Source organism: Eulemur rufifrons, chromosome 17 (assembly GCF_041146395.1).
Source record: "Eulemur rufifrons isolate Redbay chromosome 17, OSU_ERuf_1, whole genome shotgun sequence".
NCBI lineage: Eukaryota > Metazoa > Chordata > Mammalia > Primates > Lemuridae > Eulemur > Eulemur rufifrons.
This window is the reverse complement of record NC_090999.1, coordinates 33,493,628-33,508,493: the sequence shown is the minus strand read 5'-3', so window position 1 is coordinate 33,508,493 and position 14,866 is coordinate 33,493,628. Positions and strand designations below refer to the sequence as shown.

The following is a 14,866-nucleotide window of genomic DNA, read 5'->3' as shown; positions in this document are numbered from 1 at the left end:
AGAACAATGTCATGGGAAAATTTAAAAACATAATTAACAGTACAAAGCAGTATACACTAAGTATCACACAAATTGTCCTGTTAGTTTCATAAGACTAACTTCATGGGGCTGGAGAATGTCTTCCTGAGGAGATCATTATCTTCACCTACACCATTTCAGAGATGAGGAAACTGAGACTCAGAGAAATTTAATTAACTTTATAAGGATCCCCAAGCTGGCAAATGGTTGGACCGGAATTCAAACACAAGTATTCTAACTCAATTTTTGCTCAGACTAAATAACTAGCAATTTCTGGCAGAATATAAGGTCCCCCTACAGTTTTATAAGTTACACAAAAGCAGGGTCCTTATCAGATCTTATTCCACTGTGCCCTAGGGTGTAACATAGTACATAGCATACAGTAATCACCAAATAAAAATGTATTCCATTAATAAATATATCACTTTTTTGTCACTGTGGTTTATAACCAAAAATCAGATTACTTAAATCTGGGGCTCAGATTCAGTCAATAAAGACAATAGCTGATCAAAGTATTGGTACTAAAATTTTTTTAATTAAAAAATATTTTTTGGTAGAAATGGGATCTTGCTATGTTGCCCAGGCTAGTCTTGAACTCCCAGCCTCAAACAATCCTCATACCTCAGCTTCACAAAAGCTGTGTATGTTATTCTATTTCTTTTTGGATCTGTCATACTTATTTATCCCCAAATATCCAGAAGGCAAAAATCTATTAAATAACAAATGTTGTCTATTAAATAACAATTATGTTCATCTTACAGAAATAAATTATAAATTATACCAAAGTTGAACATAAAAGTCACTGCATCGGCAGCACCTGTAGTAGTGATAATAGCACTCTATAGTAGTAAGAGAGAGAAACAACCCGGAAACAGTTGGGGATTGATTTATTATATAAAAAAGGACCAGATGTGCAAAAGAAAAGAACAATTCTGAATTTTTCAGCCAATGACTGAGGTTGCCTTGAAAGTTACTTCTACTAGAGTAACAACAGAAATAAGTGAGTGCTACATTTTACGTTAAAAACTAAAGTGAAGATAGAATGCTAAATTATTTTGTGAAGACAATTTACTTGTATTACTTGCCTTATTGTATGCTGATGTAAGTAGGTTGCTTTACCAAAATTTAAACTCATTCTCTTTGAAATATCTGTCAACTACTTTTTTTTCCTTTTCTCACTTAACACAAATTTATTTCTCACAGACCTAACAGCTGCAAAGTCCAAGATCATGGCGCTGGCTGATTCAGGTGCTAATGAGGCTTTCCTCCTGGATGATCATTTTAATTGATGCAGAAAAGCATTGGACAAAGTCCAGCATTCTTTCTTGATAAAAACTCTTCAATGGTTTAGATATAGAAGGAAGGTTCCTCAACTAATAAAGGGGTGACTCCCTTCTCTTTCTCCTTTGTGTTTTAGTTCCACCAGTGAGTTTTATAGTTTCATGTGTTTTCATGATGGTGGTTATTGTCTTTTCATTTCCAAATGTAAGACTCCATTGAGTGTTTCTTGTAAGGTTTGTCTAATGGTGATAAATTCCCTTAGTTTTTGCTTGTCTGTGAGAGATTTTATTATTTCTGAAGGACAGATTTTTAGGTATAATATTCTTGGCTAGCACTTTTTTTCTTTTAGTACTTGGAAATATGTCATTCCATTCTCTCCTGGCCTGTGAGGTTTCTGCTTGGGAAATCTGTTGAATAAGTATGTCCTTATATGTCACTTGACACTTTTTTTTTTTTTTTTTTTTGCTGCTCTTAAAATTTTCTCTTTGACTTTTGGCATTTTCATTATAATGTGCTTTGTAGAGAACTTCTTTGTGTTGAATCTATTTGGAGACTTTTGAACTTCCTGGAACTGGATATCCAGTCCTCCTTCTTCTCTCTGAAGACTTGGGAACTTTTCAGCAATTATTTCATTAAACTTTCTTTCCTTTTGTCTCATCATCTCCTGGAACTTCCATAATACAAGTATTTATTTGCCTAATAATAATATGGTATACATCTTGTAGGCTGTCTCCACTCGTTTTCATTCTTCTGACTGAGTTATTTCAAAAGAGCTGTCTTTTCCCTGGTGGGTCTAGTGGTTAAGATTTGGTGCTCTCAAAAGACCTGTCTTCAAGTTCACAGATTCTTTCTTTTGCTTGACCTAATCTGTTGCTGAAGTCCTCAATTGCTGTTTTTAATTTCATTGATTGAATTCTTCAGCTCCAAGATTTCTATTTGGTTCTCTTTTACAATATTTATCTCTTTCTTGAATTTCTCATTCAGATCATGAATTATTTTGCAGATTTCTTTTAACTGTTTAGATGTACTCCCTTGTATCTTGCCGAGTTTCCTTAAGATTGATCATTATTTTCAATTCCTTTTCAGGCAATTGTAAAATTCTTCTGATCCATGAGCATAGCATATCTTTCCATTTATTTATTATCTTCAGTTTCTTGAACTCCTGACCTTGAGCGATCCTCCCGTCTCGGCCTCCCAGAGTGCTAGGATTACAGGCGTGAGCCACCGCGCCTGGCCTCTTCAGTTTCTTTTATCAGTATTTTCTAGTTTTCATTGTACAGATCTTTCATCTCCTTGGTTAAATTTATTCCTTAGTATTTCAGGCAATGATGGACCACATATACAACAGTGGTCCTATAAGATTATAATTTTGCTGATAAATTCCTATTGCTTAGCCACAGAACTGTCATACAATACATTATTCACATATTTGTGGTGATGCTGGTGTTAATGAACCTACTATGCTGCTAGTTGTATAAAAGTAGAGCACATACAATTATGTATAGTACCTAAGACTTGATAATATGCTAGTATTATACTGGTTTATATATTTACTTGTTAAGAGTATACTCCTTCTACATATTATTTATATATATGTGTATGTGCATATTTAAAAATATGTGTGTATATAGATATACACACACAAATATATATATATTTATATATTTTAAAGTTAACTGTAAAACAGCCTTAGGCAGGTCCTTCAGGAGGTATTTCAGAAAAAGGCACCATTATCATATGACAGTTCCATGTGTGTCATTGCCCCTGAAGACCTTCCAGTGGGGTAAGATGTGGAGGTGAAAGACAGTAATATTGATGATCCTGTATAAACCTAGGCTAACACAAACCTGTGTTTGTGTCTTCAATTTTAACAAAAAACTTTAAAAAGAAAAAATTTTACAAATAAAAAAGCTTATGAAATAATGATACAAAGAAAATATTTTTGTACACTTGTACAATCTGTGTTTTAAGCTAAGTGTTATTGTAAAAGAGTCAAAAGTTTTAAAAAAAAGTTTATAAAGTAAAAAAGTTAGGGTTCATTATTGAAGAAAGAAAAATCTTTTTATAAGTTTAGTGTAGTGTAGTCTAAGTGTACAGTGTTTTATAAAGTCTATAAAGTGTAAGTAGTCTAAGTATACAGTGTTTATAAAGCCTACAAAGTACAAGTAATGTCCTAGGCCTTCCCATTCACTCACCACTCACTCACTGACTTACCCAGAAAAACTTCCAGTTGTGCAAGCTCCATTCATGGTCAAGTACTCTATACAGGTATGCCATTTTTTATCTTTTACACAATTTTTTACTCTACCTTTTCTACATGTAGATATGTTTAAATATATAAATACTTACCATTGTTGCAATTGCCGACAGTATTCAGTACAGCAACATGCTGTATAGGGTTGTAGCCTAGAAGAAACAGGCTATAACTTAAGGGCTATCCCAGTGATTTGCTAGTATTTTGTGCCACATGTGTGTGTGTGTGCGCGCGCGCATATATATATATATATATAGTGCATATATAATTTATATATACACACACATATATATTATTCTGCAAATGGATAATTTAACATCCTTTCCAATTTGGATGCCTTTTAATTCTTTCTCTTGTCTAACTGGTCTGGTTAGACCTTCCAATACTATGTGAACAGAAGTAGTGAGAATTGGCACCCTTGTCTTGTTCCTGATCAGAGTAAAGATTTCATCTTTTCCCCACTGAGTATGATGTTAGCTGTGGGCTTGTCATATAGAGCCTTTATTATGTTGAGGTACATTTCTTCTACATCTAATTTGTTGAGAGTTTTTATCTTGAACAGATGTTAAATTTTGTCAAATCTTTTTTCTGCATCTATGGAGTTGATCACATGGTTTTGGTACTTCGTTTTCCAGTGTGTAAGCTATATATAAATGTGATGTATCACATTTATAGATTTGCATATGTTGAACTACCCTTGCACCACAGGGATAAATCTTACTTGATCATAGTTGATAATTTTTTTTAAGGTGCTTTTGAATTCAGTTTGCTAGGATTTTGTTGAGGATTTTCATCTATGTTCATTAGGGGTATTGGCCTATTAATTTTCTTAAATAGTCTTTGGTCTGGCTTTGGTATCAGGGTAATGCTGGCTTTGTCGTGAGTTGGGAAGTATTCCCTCTTTCAAATTTTTGGAAGAGTATGAGAAGAATTTGTATTAGTTCTTTAAATGTTTGGTAGAACTCAGCAGTGAAGCCATCAGGTACTAGGATTTTCTTTGATAGGAGACTTTTTTACTGATTTAATTTCCTTATTCTATTGTAATTTGTTCAGATTTACTGTTTCTTCATGATTCAATCTTGGTGAGTTATATGTGTCTAGGAATTTATTTCTTTTACGTTATCCAATTTGTTGTGTAATTATTCATAGTCTCTCATGATCCTTTGTATTTATGTGATATCAATTACAATGTCTTCCCTTTCAGTTATATTTATTAGAGTCATCTTTTTTTCTTAGTCTAGCTAAGGGTTTGTCAATTCTATCTTTTCAAAATCCAACTCTTAGTTTCACTAATCTTTTCTATTGTTTTTATGATCTCTATTTCATTTATTCCTTTTCTGGTCTTTATTATTTCCTTTTTTCTACTGACTTTGGGCTTAGTTATTTTTGTAGTCTCTGAAATGTCTTACATTTCTTTGAGATTTTTCTTCTTTTTTGATGTAGGCATTTATTGCGATAACATTCCCTCTTAGAACTGCTTTTGCTACAGCCCATAAGTTTGGTATGTTATATGTCCATTTTCATTTGTTTAAAGATATTTTTTGATTTTCCTTTTAATTTCTTTTTTGAGCGATTGGTTGTTCAGGAGCATGTTGCTTAACTTCCATGAATTTGTGAATTTTCCAAAACTGGGGATTCTTAACATGTATATTTTATCATTCCTCAAAGTTTACCTTTCATCTCAAATTCTAAAATACTAGTTGCTAAAATGTATATTTTTTTCAAGTAAAGCTAAAATGGCCAACATATAAAATGTAGTGGGCCTTCTGCGTGCGTGTGTGTGTGTGTATATATAAATTATAAAAATAATACATCTGTATAATATATTCAGTGTGTTAGAAGTTAAAATAAATGTGAAAAACCTCCCCCTTTCTCACAACCAATCCAATGGTATCTATTAAAAATCACCATTAAGAATTTCTTACATATCTTTTCTAAAATATTCTAGGTACATATATGTAAGTATCAGCCACCTCATCTCACCTCCACATGTAGTATCTACTATTCTTGTTTTTTTTCACTTAGTAATACATTTTGAACATCATTCCAAAAAGCTAATACAGATATTTCTTGTTGTTTTTAACAACTGTTCCCCTTTTAGTAGACATTTAGATTGTTTCAACTTTATTAGCTATTAGAAACAATTCTACAATAAATATCTTTGTACACTTACCTTTATATATATCCATGGGTTATTTGCCTAGAAATGGATTTTTCAAATTAAATGTAATATGCAATAATATGTTGAAAAAACATTGCCAATATGCTCTCCAAAATGAGAGTGTACAAATTTATACTATGATGTGTTTTGTTGTTGTGCTAGGTCAATGTGCTATTAGTGGTTTTATGAAATGCAGTTCTAAGAAAATGTATTTAGTAAATCAAACAACATATTAACAATCCTAAGAAATCACCTGTCATTAATCAATTCTATTTCTTTATAACTAAAAGTAATTAAGAGTATGGGCTTTGAAGATAGACATTAGTTCAAGTCCCAGCTCTGGCATTTAGGACCTGTGTGATCTTGAGCAAATTATTTAATCCTTTTAAGCCTTGATTTATGTCTTTTCTTTGCAAAATGGGGAAAACTATAGTGCCTACTAATAGTTATTGTGAGGGTTAGTATACAAAGTGTTTATTGAATCGTCTAATAAGACAGCATGTGTTTGTTAATCATTTAGGTCTTACAGTACAAGTTATCAAACAACAAAAGCTTATATCTACTTATATTTCCAAAAACCGACAGTGAACACTAAAAATCCCCATCAATGAACTTTATTTTATTTTCTCTGACTCTTTCAATTCCTAAGAATATAAAATCTTTACCTGAACCCCTTAAAATTGTAAAGTATTGATTTCCGGGCAGAGATTAGTATGAAATACAATTCATTCAGGCTCAAAGAAGCTTTGTGAATATAAAGTTCTAGTTAAAGAGAACTTCAATAATGAGATTTGGGTTTAGGTTTATAAGATTTCAATGTGATCATGTACTTTACCTATGATAAAACATAAAAATTTCTAAGACAGTGTTTTTATAATGATGGCTGGTAGTTTATAACCACTATTAACTTGGGAAATGGCTATAAAAAGTGAACATAAAACACCACTGTTGCAGACAATTTCAAGAATTCCTTTTAATAGATTCTAAGTATTAAGATTTCCTAGAGGTATGACCACCTCAAATCTCCTCTCTATATAGAAAATTTTAACATGTTCAATTTGAGACATCAAAAAACATTTAAAATAGACACCACAAAATGTATTTGTAATTTAAAGGTCAAATTTATTAGGAGATTAAGAAATGTATTATACATAGACTATAAATACTGCACAGCTGACTTTATTCACAGTCAAGAACAGAGATACAGTCGTCAGTGCCAACCTATTTTGTGGATACTCTTGTTCTTTTGTTCCAAGAAAAGTTTGCACCGTAAGACTTGGACTTGGGTTTTGGAACCTTCCTCTCTTCAATGTCATAGCTCCACCCTAGGGGAAGAAGAACAAAAACAAACCCATAGGAACAGAATTAAAGAGGATACCTGAAGAAGACAACAAGCCAGAGGTTAAATTTTATAATTTAATGTTTATCATCAAGAGTATGTGTCAACGCATCTGAAATATACTTAGTAATTTGTTCCCTTATAATCCTGTGTGAGAAGAGAGCCCAAAAGATTGCCTGAAGATGATTTGCTATATGTCAAATACAGGCATAACCCATAATTCAATTTCTCCTTGCTCATTATTCCTTGCTCACCAATTTCTATATATTACATAAAAATTTCCATTCCTGTATGTGGTTAAACATGTGACTTTTTTAGAAACTCTACAATGAGGAGCACTGAACAATATGACCCATATCACTGTTCTTCTAAAAGATGGTGGCGTTACAACCGTTTGGAAGTCATCTGAAGGGATACAGAAAATCGTGTATATATAAATATTACATAGTTGGAGTGGATCATTAGAGATAATCTGAGTTTAATCAGTAGGCCTGTCAAAATCCAGGGGGCTAAATCAAACAGTTTGTCAACTTTGTTTCAAGGGCTATCTGCATTAGTTAGAATAACACAGAAGTACTTGATAACGATGCAAATTCTTAAGCCTGATCAAAGGCCCAATGGATCAGACTCTCTGGTGCAAGTAGGGGAAGCTGCACATTAACTGTCAATTCCAGGAGATTTTTATGCATAGAAAATTGAGGACTGGTCGAAACTTTCTTCTGAGTGTTTGTATCTTCTCTCCAAAGCTTTTTCAGTGTTTTATAATTTTTAAAACTGGGTTTACTTATGCCTACATCTTCTACTTTAAGTTCTCTGTTCTTTAGTTCCCCTAAGATATGGGAAACAAGCAAGTCAACACCCTTCTATTCCTTTTTAACCCCCATAACTCTCACTTTTCTTCATTAAGATCAATTTTCCCATCAGGTATGGTTTGGATATTTGTCCCCTCCAAATCTCATGTTGAAATTTGATCTCCAGTGTTGGAGGTGGGGCCAAGTGGGAGGTGTTTGGGACACGGCAGACAGATCCCTCATGAAATGGCTTCATGCCCTTCCTGCAGTAATGAGTGAGTTCTCCTCATTTTATTAGTTTATGCAAGACCTGGTTGTTGAAAGAGAGGGGGTAGCCCCTCCTCTCCCTCTTACTCTGTCTCTCAGCATTTGACACGTCTGCTCCCCTTCTTGTACAGCCTGTAGAACCATGAGCCAGATAAACCTCTTTTCTTTATAAATTACCCAGTCTCATGTATTCCTTTATAGCAATGCAAAACTAAGACATCATCCCTATACCTTATCATTTCTCTCTCTAAAGACTTTAAGTAAACTCATCTTGAAACATCTGATTCACAGCTGCATCATGCAATTATGTATAAATGTCCATATTGAATATTATATAGTCTAATTAAGTAAACTTCTTGATATATTGGTCAGTATAATATTTGCTGCCACAAAACTTACATCTCAATAGTCTTAGAATTCAGTTTTTGCCACAAAAATGAAGCCTTTGAAACTCAAGTCATCAAAGTATACTGCTGCTCTTGTCTAAAAGGGAAAATCATAACATTTAACAGAGTACTTCAAATTAACTTAAACGACTTTATCCATAATAGAAAACTACACTCCCACTGTTAGAACTCCATTCACCTTCAAAGAAAAGTCCAATAACTATAAGGAAATGAGAAGCAGGAAAGCAAATGAAACATCAGAATCCAAGAGACAAAATGCTAATGCAATTTCTTTGCTCAACACAACCATACTTTCACAGAACAGAGAAAATGTTTTGAGTACTTTCTTACCCACTAAAAAAAGTTACAAAGCTGTATCTCACTTTAAGAGAATCTGAACTTACAAAATAAGTACATTAACAATGTACATTTCTATTTCAAAAAATTTCCTAAAGGGCATAAGAATAGTGTCTACTTCATATGGTTGTTATGAGGATTAAACAAGTTAATTCATCTAAAATGCTTAGCAAGCAGCTTATTAGTAAGCACTCAATAAATGTCAAGCTATTATTTCTTCAAATTTGATTCATAACCACCTAGCAACACATCATCTATATTAAGTGAAATATGGATATAAATAAATTTTCATCATATTGGAGCTCATTCAATTTGAATTTGTGATGTTTTGGGTTGGCTATAATTTAACTTAGTTACTAACCATAGAAAGGTTTTTGGTAAACAAATTAATACTGTGATGTGAGCATGGTAACTTTAACATAAAAATCTTAAGCACTTTTCATATTCATCAGCAAATGATGCTGATAATTATAAAAATATTCAATAAAGCAGATATAACAATAATATTTTACCAAGTATTTGCTATTCATTTAATAAATATTTTTGATTGCCTACTTTATGTTGAGGACTGCTTTTAGACACTGGAGGTAAACCAATGAATAAACCAGAAAAATTTCTCAAACTTCTTGACATTAGTAGGGGAAAAGAAATTAATAAGTAAATATATAGTATATTAGGTGCTAATACAATAATATCTAAATTAAAAGTACATATCATATGCTAATGAGTACTAAGCAGAAAACATTTTAGATGGAGTAGATGGGGGAGCCCTCCCTCCCTGAGAGGGTAATGTTTGAGTAAAGACCTTAAGGAGGTCTGGGAGTAAGTCATGTAAATGTCTCGAAAAAGAGCTTCTAGGCAAAGAACAGCAATGGCAAAGGTCTTGAGGCAAGAGCATGCTTGGTGTTCTATGTTCTAGGCTGTGCTAAGTGCTTTAAACATATTTTTATTGAGATTTTTATTGCGTTTATAGCTTGCCTGCCTTAAGAAGCAGGCATTATATATACCTTAATTTCACATTAACTTATAAGGAAAAATAAAGCATAGAGAAAATAAGCAGCCTGGAGTCACAGGGCTGAGTGGCAAAGCCAGGGCTTTAACCCAAGTTGACTTTAAAGCTACGCATCTACCTACCTCATAAATAGAACTGCATTTCTTTAAAAATATCCTGTAATTGCAATTTTTATCTTTTTCGCACATTTCCTTTCATTCTGTGTGATCTCGTAACTTTTTCCCTTTTATTTAAAAACAATATGTTGCAAAGACTTTTAAGAATCCTTGGAAAATAAGTCTGTCTCCCAAATGCTTACCGCCAATTTTAAGGAAGGAAATGGTGTCTAGTGTAGATTCTGTTTGGTTACAATGACCATTGGCAAGTTACCCAAAACCTCCATGACCTTTTGTTGCCAGATGATGGGTGAGACAACCTATGTTCCCAACACATACTCTTCAACTCAATAAAGACACTATGAATGAAACTGTAGAAAAAATGAGAAAGCACTTGGAAATATGTAGGAACTAGTGCTATACACAAACACATACCTGATTCATACCTCCTTTATTCACTCAGTTTTTCAACAGGGAGAAAAAGAATTCTTTTTACTACATCAGAACTCAGACATAGATCTATTATCCATTCTGGCTATGGAGTTTCAAAATGCTGTCAGGGTCACTGCAATGTGAGAAGACTGAAGTTTTATACACAGAAAAGAACAACTGGTTTGGGTTTTCTCCTGGTAACTAAGGAGTGAGCTAGCTCTTGGGAATTGTGAGCCAGATTATAGTTGCTGTTGATGGTGATAACAACAATAAATAGAAGTATCATGACAGGGATTGGAATGTAGATGGGCAAAGCACCCTGTTAAAAACAAACAAAAATACACATGGAAGAAACCTGCGTTTGCTAATGGGATCCATCTCTATGTAATTACTCTACCACAACCACTCAACCACTCATGACTGTTAGGTTGTAAAGGGGAAAAATTTTCTTTCCCTTCCTTTTTGTGGAAAACAACTTTGTTCCCAAAGTTGCACAAGCAACTGTGCTTCTAAAATTAAGTAAAAACAAGGGTATGAGGAAGTCTGATGATAATTTACTAAGAGACTGAAACTAAAGTCAGAATCTACATAAATTTCCCTTTGGATTTTCTATCCATCATCCAGAAAACTTTTCTACTATGTAGGGCTGTCACTATAATAAAAATTTGTTCTTTTTTGGAATACTTTTAAGAATCTGATCACATTTCCAAGTATCGTCCTCCAAAGTGTTTACCTTACGGTACCTGGAAGAACAAATTTACTGGTCCCACTATACTTGAATATAAAGGTTACTTGAGCAAGCAGTGAGCTTTAGCTAAAAAGACAAAATAACTTAAAAAATACCAACACTTGAAAGGACATTAAAAGTGTACTTAACAATTTAGATGAATTATATTCATTTTTCTACTTCTATTTGAAACTTGTTCCTGAAAAGAATGCAATGTATCTTACAAGAAACAGAATGTAGAAATTTAAGAATAGAATCTTACAAGTGAAATGTTTAAATTTCCATAAGAATTTTTTTTCAACCCTAAAAAAATTTTTTTTTTTTGGTAAAACAAAGAAGCCAAACTTGTCTTTTTGAATAGGATCATGGAAGTGAAAACATTTGCACTCTGAAGAATGCTTATATAAAATGAAGGTATAGTCTACAATGACAGTGGTCCCATATGTTGTCCTATTAGAACACTGAAAACCATCCCTTGCTCTTCCCAGCTGTGTAACAGAAGATGATCAAAGCAACTGAGTCCAAGGCAGCTGCCCTAGAGATGGGGTAAAGCTCCCAGGGCTGCCTTCACTTCCCAGAGGACAGCAGCCATATGGCATGGATTAGCCACATATCCAACTACCAGCACCTAAATGGTAAGAAGATGACTCCCTTTGCTATATCACACACTGGAATGCTTTCACAAAAATATTTTGAATTTTAAGCCCTACTATCACAGAAGTACCTTTGGCAAATGCTCTGATAAACTTAAAATGTTATCTTTAATATCCTATGCCTAATTTCTTTTTTTTGAGAATATACCAGTTTATTTTGTAGTTCTCCATAATGGTTAGGAGATTCTATTTCCTATGATATGAATATTTAGTGTAATCTTCTCAAATGCCAAAAAAAAAGGCTCTGAATAAAACCAGACCACAACAATTAACTTATGAATTCCATGTATGAGACAGAAAAAGATGAATTCCATTTTTATTTACAGAACAATTTCATTTATGGTTCAGTAATGCAAAAATACAGAGAAACACTCACAAGTTCTTTATTTGCTTGTGAAATGTTTTACCTCTAGTAACCTTCATTAATGCCTTTCTCTTCTAATACCCTAATCTCAAACCCTGACATTAATTTGGAAGTGAACAGTTTAATGATTTTTCCTAGCCTTCCTCTGTGCACAGAACGAGAACCACCACATCATTTGGCAAAAACATAACTGACCGTCACTGCTGAGGCCTGGGATCAGAATAGCAAAGCTTTGGGAGGCCAAAGTGATTCCTCAGCAGGCTATGTACCCACATTATACCTGGCTGAAAGTAAAACATAAATTTAACATAAGGGGTGGGGGTGGGAGAAAAATAGCTTTTCAGGAATTTCACTTTAAAAGTCCCTCTATTTTGAAAGTCCTGAGTACATATTTAATATGGGGGCAGGGTATGGTGGAGGTAGGTGGGAAGGTTCAGAATAATTTAAAAGTATCCTAGACCTTCTTTTAGAAAATACTATGGAGGAGAAATAGTAGGGTTTTGGATATACTGGCAAAGCAATTCTCTCCATGAAAATTATATAAAATGATTAAACAAGTAAGGTGAAAACATGAGGCACCTGAAATATTCATTAGATTAGATACCCTACACCTGCTGCAGTTGCTCCATCTCTCAAGAGAAAAAAACCCCACTTGGTGACAGTCAATGACCCCCTTAAATTTTATCTTATCAAATAATATACTTGCTATATAGTATTCCAAAGTAGTAATTGGAACCACAGTATTCAGAATTTGCCATAAAACAAACCAGGGTATTAATCAATTACTCCAGCTTTTGTGTTCCAAAAGTACATTTGAAAATCAGTCATTAGAAATTTAGAACACATTTTTCTGGAGAAAGAGACTATACACAAATAGGCAAAAATCACTCCCAGAGATTTTGATGTAACTGTTCTGGGATGTAGGCTACTCATAGGAATTCCTAGAATCCTATTTAACCTGCAATGTTCTAGGAACCTCACTAAGCCATAATGTATAACACTACCGCTATGAGAAAAATTATAATTATCCTGCCCTAGGAGCCTTAGCAGTCAAGTTGAACATTTTCCTAGCCACAAGACAGCGCTAGGACCTGGGATTGGAAATTGGGAGGAAAGAACTATGTAAGAAAAAAAAAAAAAAAAAACAACTTTGTAAGTTGTAGGTACAAATAATTGTCATTATTTGCAGATTCTGTATTTGTGAATGTGCCTACTCACTAAAATTTATTTATAACCACAAAATCAATACTTACGGTGCTTCTGTGGTCATTTGTGGCATGTGCAGAATGGCAAAAAATTTGAGTCACCAAACACTCATGTTCTCAACCAAGGTCAAGCAAAGCAATGCTTTGCCTTCTTGTTTCAGTTTTCGTACTGTACGCAAGTATACTTTTTGTGGTCTATTTAGTGCCACATTTTTTGCATTTTTGTGCTTCTTGGTGATTTCATTTTTTAAAATGGCCCCCAAGAGTAGCAAAGTGCTATCCAATGTCCCTAAGCGCAAGAAGGCTGTGATGTGACAGTGTGTGTGTTAGATAGGCTTTGTTCAGGCATGAGATACAGTGCTGTTGGCCTGAGTTCAGTGTTGATGAATCAACAGTATATATTAAATAAAATGTCTTTAAACAGAAATACACATAAAACAAAGTTATGTATTAGCTAACACAATGATGCCACCAGAGGCTTGCAGTAAACCTAACCATGTATATCCCCTCCTAGGAGCAATAGTTCAGTATTCGCTAAGTTAGCGTTCAGGTGACTTTAAAGAACATAACTACCATGAATAAAGAGAATTGACTGTAACTGACAGATATATAAATTCTGGCCTGTCTTGCAGTGTTTTAATTGACTCCCCCAACCCAGTCCCAGAAAAACCAGTTTTGTCTCCATTTGCAACTCATCTCAACATTTCTTTACCCCATACAAATCTGTGCTGTTTTGACTTGTCCTTTGAACATCTGCCTGGCTCCCATATATTATATGAGTCAAATAAATTCTTCAATACATGTTTATTGTATGTCTGTGTTAGAGTCACTGTATCTTTTTCTGGAAATTTTCTTTTAACAACTGAGACATCCAAAGCAGGCAAACTTCTTCACCAAAGAAATGGTGCACTTTATGCTTAAGCTCATATGCTGGTTTTCATGGCTCCAAGTGGTGAATCCAAAGCAGCAAGAGAACTTTGCTGACTGTTTTTCTAATTAATTTTGCTCTCTACTAATTTTGGGAATTGGTTTTGGAAGCTGACCATTTGATGATCCCCATAAACAGATTAATGGTTTATAGAGGTCTATTCTTTGTTGGGTGAGAAAAGACAGAGGTCTAGTTTGTTAATCTTTTCTATTTTGAGCTCAAATCAATTGAGAATTTAACTGAGAACAACTCTTTCATATAGAACCAAAAATTCCATAATTTTGTTCTTATTATTAACCCATGGCTAAAGTTAGAATTGAAGTTATTACCTCTCTATTTGACTGTATGTCTATCAACATATTTGTATTCAGAAAAGCTTTTCATTGTGTGTATAGGTAATGTTTTTCTACCTCCAGATGGCATTAATGAATTACAAAGTCTCTTTAAGGAACTCTGTTCTGATTAGCTTATAGAGAAAAGTAAGGGATTATATAAACTGCACAACCCTAAAATTCTCAGAAAATCAAAAAATTGAACTTCTAATACTTTCAATGAGCTAAATTTAAAAAGTATTCTCAGGGGAACAAACTGAAACA

The 14,866-nt window shown here is 33.6% G+C and overlaps 1 protein-coding gene across 2 annotated transcripts in view; it reads right to left on the bottom strand.

The window, feature by feature from the left end:
- Positions 1–6,817: 6,817 nt before the first annotated feature.
- Positions 6,818–14,866, bottom strand: part of NDUFS4 (NADH:ubiquinone oxidoreductase subunit S4) — a 111,718-nt gene continuing 103,669 nt past the window's right edge. For both annotated transcript variants that reach the window (XM_069492430.1, XM_069492431.1), the window contains one exon: positions 6,818–7,039. In XM_069492430.1, the coding sequence (XP_069348531.1) occupies positions 6,936–7,039 (104 nt within the window). In that variant the 3' untranslated portion in view covers positions 6,818–6,935. The remainder of the gene's footprint in view (positions 7,040–14,866) is intronic.